General features: G+C 52.3%; 1 protein-coding gene across 1 annotated transcript; it reads right to left on the reverse strand.

Moving 5' to 3' along the window:
- Positions 1-986: 986 nt before the first annotated feature.
- Positions 987-5,245, reverse strand: VAX1 (ventral anterior homeobox 1). Its single transcript, XM_086752542.1, has 3 exons — positions 5,008-5,245; positions 3,011-3,198; positions 987-1,553 (listed from the first exon to the last, which is right to left on the reverse strand). The coding sequence occupies exons 1-3, from the start codon at positions 5,243-5,245 to the stop codon at positions 987-989; spliced, it is 993 nt and encodes a 330-aa protein (XP_086608668.1).
- Between the last annotated feature and the right edge of the window lie 2,506 nt (positions 5,246-7,751).

The raw sequence follows: 7,751 nt of genomic DNA on the forward strand, positions 1-7,751 counted from the left end.
GAAGTGTGAGTGATATACAAGAGCATTATTTTAGGAGGAAGGAAGGCTAAAGATTTTATTTTATTTAGATGCGCAATGAAATTATTTGGAAAAATCGAATAGAAAAAAAAAAAAAAGGAAAATTACCATCGCAACAGATCTGGATGCAAATCGAGTCGCGACTTCCATTATTTATCTGCAGATTTGCTTTTGCAGATAAGGTCGGCAGGACTAGCCCGTGGGAATGCAACGGAAAAAAAAAAAGGAAAAAAGATTTAAAAGAAAAAAAAAGAAAAGAAAAAAAGGGCGTTGTGTTATCTCGAAGGGAGAGAGAGTTTTATTCAAAATCTCTGCAGCCACTGGTTTCTGTCTCCCCGCTTCGTACTTGTGTTTTCAGGGCAGTCCGTTCCGGCCCTTCCCACACCCAAAATTTTACGGTGAAAAAGAAAAAAAAAAAGTTGCTGGGCGTTCTCCTGGCCGGTGTCAAGGCCGAACGGCGGGGACGTTACCGGGGACTGCAGTGCGGGGAGCACGGGTGGAAGGGAGGGACACGGGTGGAGCCTCCAAACCTTTGTGCTTGGGAGTTACTGAAGTCTAGGGGGGAAAAAAAAAAAAAAAAAGGGAAAAAATAATAATAATAATTAAACAATTTGAAAAGAAACCACGCCAAGCCCGGACATCACCTGGCAGCTCCATCTTCCTCTCCCCGAAATCCTTCTCCCTCGCTTGGCATTGGCTGCAGCCCGGCCAAACCGCACCCCGTCCGCTCTCCCTCTCCGTCCCCAAAGCAAACGAACAGACAGACAAACACCCCCTACACCCCCCCGCCTTCCCCTTCCCCCCGACCGGACAGACGGACCCCGCTCCGCCCCGGCCCGCGGAAGGAACCGGACAGGGATGGGGGGGGCTGCCGGGGGTGGGTGGGGGGGGTCCCGCCGCGCCGCCCGTCCCATCGCCACCGCCACGAGCAGAGCCTATAAATATAAATACGGGGAAGTTACTTCCAGTCAGTCCAGTGCTTTTTTCTCAGCGCTCTCTTTATTGTTGGTCCGGGAGTAGGGCTCGAAGGCGGACGAGCTCAGGTAGCGGGCCGACAGTTCCTGCAAGTTGCCTGCCAGCGAACCGGCCATGGCCAGGGGCGCGGAGGAGGAGGAGGAGGAGGAGGAAAGCCGCCCGGCCACCGAGCCCAGCAGCGCGGGCACCGGTAGCCCGAACAGCCCCTGCCCACCGCCGGCCGCTCCGTGCAGCGCTGCGGGCGTCGGGGTACCGGTAGCGGTGCCGGCGGTGGGAGGGTGCGGGGATCCTGCGGCCGGAGCCGCCGCCGCCGCCGCCGCCGCTGCCACGGCCGCGCTGCCCGCGGCCAGGCCGGGCCCGCGGAGCGCAGAGCCCAGGGCACCGGTAGCGCAGGGGGGCAGGAGGGCGGGCAGCCCCGGCGGGGAGAGCAACCGGCCCTGCTCCAGCAGCCGCAGGACGCTGCAGGTGGCGGCGGTCTCGGAGACCACCGAGCGCAGCTCGGAGTCCTTGCCCTGGTCCTTCTTCTGCTTGGTGCGGCGGTTCTGAAACCAGACCTTGACCTGCGGGACGAAGAGAGAGAGGCAGGGTCAGCGCAGGGGTGGGGGACACACACGTACACACGGGCACCCCTGACGGCTACCCCGGGACCCCGTTTCGGGTGGAGCGGAGGGGAATCCGGCAGCCCTTGGCCCTTTTTGTCTGTCACCTGCCCCCTTTGCCCTGTTTCACCCGACGCCAGCAGCCCCCTGGGAGCCGGCTCCAGCCCTTTTCCCCACAACTTTACCCCAAGCCAGCCCAGCCCCCCGCCCCACTCGCGGGGACAGCGCACGCTGCCACCCACTCGGGTCCGGCTACAGCTCCCGGCTGTAACGGCAGCTCCGCGCCTCCTTCCCCAGCTCCGGGCCTGGACACTTTCTCTCCCTTCCCCATCCATTTTAAACAACATTTAACTTTAAAAAGGAATCGTGGAAGCCGCCCTCCCCCTCGGAAAAAAAAAAAAAAAAAAAAAAAAAAAAACCCAACCAACCAAACGAAAAACCAGAAACAAACAAAACCAAACACCCATGGCGGTGTCTGTAACCTGCGAGCTACTGCACTTGTCATTCCTATCCGGCAGGGAAAGGAAAAGGCTAATTAGCTTGTCAGGGGAATTTATTTTTATATGATATTTCACAGAAATGTGAAACCGGCTTTCAGAAGGTTTTTTTTTTTTTTTTTTAGATGCTTCCCCGCACTCTCGAGTAGTGTCCTATAGTTTCCTGCAGTTTTCTATAGTTTTCTGTAGTTTTCGACAGTTGTAAGCCGCCTGACCGCCCCCGGCCCAGGCCGCCCTGCTCTGCGGGATGGAGGGCCCGTCCTCCCCCTCGGAAATACAGGGACTCAAAATCCGGCCCGAACTGCGGTGTGTGCCCCTTCAGATGTCTTGTACCCAGGCAGGGGCGCTCAGACCCAGCAGCCCCCAGGGGAAGGTGCCAGCCCCCCCACAACTCGGGATTTTGGCAGCCCTATTCCCCTCCCTGCGGGCTGGCAGCGGCTCGGCCTCTCCTGGCTTGTCCCCGGCCCGGGGAGGGGTTTGGCTTCGTGGCCAAGCTCCCACGGACCCGTGGGGGCCGGGCCGCCTCGCCGTGTGCAGACCCACGCGGCCGCGGGAGAGCCCACGAGAGGCTGCGTGTGGGGACACGCAGGGCCGTGGGATCCCTCCCTTCCCCCAGCAGCCCCCCCTCCGGGGGTCCCCCTTCCCTGCCTTCGCATAGCTATCGATCCCTCGCCGGGCAGCGGGCCCCACCTGCGACTGGACACGCGTGGGCACCTCGGGGGCTGCCTCTGTCTTTCCAGCGGAACCAGACCTTGCCCGACAGCTCCCGGGGGCTGCGTGGTGGCGCGCAGGAAGCGCGCAGAGTGGCGGGACCGACCCACCCGTGGGGCCCGGAGCGCAGCAGACCAGGGAAGGGGAAGGGAGGTCCCACGGAGGGGACAGGGCAGGGCAGCCAGGGTTCCCCCGTCCCCATGGGGCTACCTGAGTCTCGGAGAGATTGAGCTGGCGGGCGAGCTCGGTGCGCTCCCGGCCCACCACGTACTGGCAGCGCTGGAACTCCATCTCCAGGCGGTAGAGCTGCTCGGCCGTAAAGGAGGTGCGGGTCCGCTTGGGACGGTCCAGATCAAGCCCCTTAGGCAGGATAATCTCTCTGATGGAACCTTTGGCATCTGGCAAAGAAAGACGCAGTCAGCTTTACACCCAGGAAACCCTCCTTTCTTTTTTTTTTTTTCATTTTTTCCCCCCCATTCCTTTTTTTTTTTTTTTTAAGACCAAGACCCAAGCCGGGATGGAGCAGGGTCCCTGAGACTGCGGCCCTGCACCTGGCCACTACACCCAGGGAAGGGGAAAAGAAAAATAATAATTTTTAAAAAGAAAACAACAACAGAGAATGAAGGAGGAGGCGTTGGGGACCCAGGGCTCTGAAAATAATCCCCTCAGCCCATGGAAAAATTGTCTTGAATGTGCTGCGCGGACAGTACGCCACTACGGCATAACCCACGGCCCCTCGAGGAGGCTGGGGAGAGACGTTCCAGGCCGGGCTTTGTGCCTGGAGCGCAGGGCTACTCTTTGTTCCCCTTGGGCTCCGGGTTAGGGCTTGCTGGAAGCCGCCGCACACACCCCACCGACCTCCAAAATATAAAACCTCCTCCTTATTTATTTATTTATTTTTTTAAGAACAACTTTCCTATGCGGGAAAAAAAAAAATAGCAGGCAGGAGCTCTCTGGGCACAGGTTGGCTGTCCCTGAGCTGGCTGACTGCCCACCGTGAGGCTGGGGACACCCCCAGCCCACCCAGCATCCCAGGGACAGCATCGCCTCCGCCGCTGCTCGGGGGTTTTGGCAACGAGGAGCAGAAGGAGGGGAAAAGGGGGAAAGAAAAGAGAAAAAAAAAAAAAAGAAGGAAAAAAAAAAAAAAAGGAAGAAAACCAAAACAAGGCACCAACCTGCCCGCAGAAACCTCACTTTTCTGGTAGTCCCGACCAAAGGGAAGCGGGACAAATCTTATTAACCCGACTGTCAAGCTAGAGCCAGATTCATGTTACATTAAAGCCTTCCCAACTTTGCTTTCTGTAATTTTACCTCCTCGCTACGTTTTAAATCCGAGACAACCACATCATTTTAATCCGACCCTTCTCTGGGTCAATCGGTCGCGCAAGGATTAATTATTGTTTACAAGGCCTTCTTCGCACTAATTTTGTTTCGATTCTGTTCTCTCCCTCCTCCCCCAAAACGCACCTTAGTAAAACTGAATTTTCTTCAGGTAATCTTTTATTCTTTTTTTTTTTTTTCTGGAGAGAGTAGGATAGAATTATTTAATTCGTTTAGCCTGGGAGGGAGATGAGGCTTGAGGAAAAGAAAACGTATAACTATTAAAAAAAAATTAAAATAAAAGCCCATCGTGATTTTACTGCTGATGGTTATTTAAAAGCAGCCCTTTCTGCCGGGATGCTGGGAGAAGGGAAAGGTGGGGACATCGGGAGCCCCTGCCCCGCCGAGGGGACCTTCCTGCCCGCTCCGACAGCCGGGCGGGACCCGCAACCCCGCGCCATTGTACGCGGCCGCGGCTGGAGGCGGGCGGGGTGCGCGGGTGCGGAAGGAGCGCGCCCGGCCGCGGGACAGAACCGCTGGTAGGGGACGGGCACCACCGGGAGGGAAAAAAAAAAAAAAAAGCAAAATAAAATAAAAGAAAAAGAAAAAAAAAAAAAGAAAAGAAAAGAAGAGAGGTTGGGCCGGTGCAGGGCAAACCCGGGGAGGAAGCACCGCGATTTAACTTTCCCCCCAGGCGCTGGTGGAAATTCCCGAAATAAAACCGGGCTGGAGCAGGGCGGCAGGACACAGCCCGTGGGATCCCTGCCCGAGAGCCCGGGAAAGGTTCTTTGGGCCCAGGGACGGACCGAAGGCACAGCCACGAGATAAACACCTCTCCCGGGTGCGAAGGGAGCTCACCTTCCCCCCCAAATACCTCAAACTCATACCTCTCACTAGGATCCTCCTGCAATAGTCCGGATCAGCCGAACCAGATTTACTTTTATTACAATCTTCCGTAGCTGCAGAGGCAGAAAAAGTCCCTTGCTGATCCTTCAAAAAAGAAGTAGAAATATTTCCTTCAGACCCTTTGCTTTCCTTGCCCTCTTTATGTCCGTTCTTCGAGACCCGGTTAGCTTCAGCCTCTGAACTGCATCTAACGTCCATTTTGTCTTGTTTCCCAAACATGTAGTGCAATAAAAAGCAACAACCAAAAAAAAAAAAACAACCAAAAAAATATAGAAGAGTGGAAGAAGAAGACGAAGTCTACGCTGGATATTGCACGGCTTAGGGTCAGATCGGTGGAGATCTGTAAAGCACCTTGAGTAAGGAAGGTCGGGTTTTATCCCACTGGAAAAGCAGCGGCTTCCTCAGTCCCAGCGTCCTAATGTGACTGTCCGGCTTCCCAGAGCGCCCAGTGATCAGGTACTTAACAGTACAACTCTAAAATGATTTAATGTCTGCCTTATTACAGAGACATGTAGTTGTTAGACACACAGAGGGACGCGCACTCGCTGTTTCAATTGATTACGGGTAATTTTGCAGCCTCCACATTTAGGTTACCTCATGAATACACTAAATTGTTTGGATAATATATCAGATCGTAATGGATGGTTTGTGTGCTTGTCCCCAATCAAGTAGAGTTTAGCCAGTGAATAAACTGAAATGATTGGTCTTGCTTTCAGGAAACACACAATCAAAAGACTGAGACTTCCAGAAAAAAAAAAAAAAAAAAAAAAAAAAAAAGAGAGAGAGCAAAAAAAGGGGGGGGGAGAGGGGAAAAAAAAAAAACTTTTGACAAGATTCACCCTGAATTGTTAGCACCATTAGCAGCCATTATTAACTTTCTTCAGTATGCCTTTGACCTCCCGATTATATAGTGGCTTTCTCCAAAGCACGCCAAATAAATCTGAATAAAGCTGCTAGGGAGGGCTGGAAAAAATGCGGTTGTAGGGGGGTGAAAAAAAAAAAAAAGCCCCCTGATTTCTAAACAAACAAACAGATCCCCAGCACGCACACACACAAAAAGTTCTTCCTTCAAGCAGATCTCTCCAAAGAAGCAGGTTATCTTGGCCAGCAGAAATCCTCCTTAACACATCTCCCCACAGACAGCCATCTTAAACTCCTACCTCTCCTTATTTCAGTCCCGATACTTGCTTTTTGTGCTTCTCCCTCTGTGTGTGTGTGTATGTGTGCGTGCATGTGTGTGTGCTAATTCTGCACCTTCGCAAACACTGAACCTATTCGCAGAGGCTGCTCATTGAAAAAAAAAAAAAAAGGAGGAAAAAAAAAGAGCCAGCTTTGTGTGCAGTGGATCCAGGAGGGGGGAGAAAGGGAGAGGGGGAGAAAGAGGGAGGGAGGAAGGGAGGGAGGGAGGGAGAGAGAGATAGCCCGTGAAAAATCTCAACTGCGTGATCCACTAAAGGAGAAAAAAAGTTTTACTCTAGCTATTTCATTGTCTCTGCTACAATATCTTTGAGAACCGCAACAGCCAGTAATCCAATAAGACCATTGATTAGGCCACAATGATTCAATTCAAGCAAATGGCCTTGTGCAAAGAGCATGCTCCAGTCCTTCTTGTCACCTTGCAGGGCAGAAGCCCTCTTCATGCTGCTCTCCTTATTCATTCCTTTATGGGAAATGTAGAGCAAAAGGAGTGAAAGATGGCAATTATCTAATTGGACTATTAACAAACAATTCTCTGAGTGTGGCTGTCTGGCAGTGGTTCTTGGGTGAGGTGAAAGGCCACATGTTGCACTGGCCCCATTCACAAAGAGTTTAGGGGCCTGAGAGAGAGAGAAAGAATTTTCCCTGAGAATTTTTCGCACAAACGCCGGAGTATCCATCAGGCGTGCTCCTCTCTGCCTCGTCCTCTGCCTGCCTGGGCCGCTGCCTGGGAATTTTCCCCACCTGAAGCAGGCTGAGGGAGCCGCACATTTCACGGCGGGTGATATCAGCGGGTCCGAGTGGAATGCGCCACCCTTGCCAGGGTGGCTCAGCCCCACGGGTCTCATCCTGCTCCTGCTGGAGGAATAACAGCCCTCGCCCCATGGGACCCAGTCTTTGTCCAAGGCGGTGTAACGGAGCGAAGGATCCAGTGCCGGGGCCTAATCGTCATAAATAGGAAATCGAGGAGAGGCAAGAGAAGGAGTGAGAGAGAAAAGAAGATAAAGAAAGGGAAAAGAAAGGAAGGAGAAAGAAGAAAAGAGAAGGAAAAGAGAAGGAAAAGAGAAGGAAAAGAGAAGGAAAGGAAAGGAAAGGAAAGGAAAGGAAAGGAAAGGAAAGGAAAGGAAAGGAAAGGAAAGGAAAGGAAAGGAAAGGAAAGGAAAGGAAAGGAAAGGAAAGGAAAGGAAAGGAAAGGAAAGGAAAGGAAAGGAAAAAGGGAAAGGAAAAGAAAAAGAAAAATAAGAAAAAGAAAAAAGATAAGAAGGCAGTTCAGAGATACATTTCTATGAGTAATCTTTAGTGGAAATCTTGTATCTTGGTCATTTTTTTCCACAAATTACAGCATAATTTATTTTTGTTACCATCTTCTGAAAAGTCAGATTGAGATTGAAGAGATGCCCCTAATATTTCATCAAGCCCTATCATTTCAAATCTATTTATACATACAACCAGACATAAAATGTCCTTGTTACAGACCAGGTTTTCTTTTTCCTTACAGCCAACGCATCTCAGCGATCTCTGGTGGTCT

Source organism: Chlamydotis macqueenii, chromosome 7 (genome assembly GCF_036417535.1).
Source record: "Chlamydotis macqueenii isolate bChlMac1 chromosome 7, bChlMac1.mat, whole genome shotgun sequence".
NCBI lineage: Eukaryota > Metazoa > Chordata > Aves > Otidiformes > Otididae > Chlamydotis > Chlamydotis macqueenii.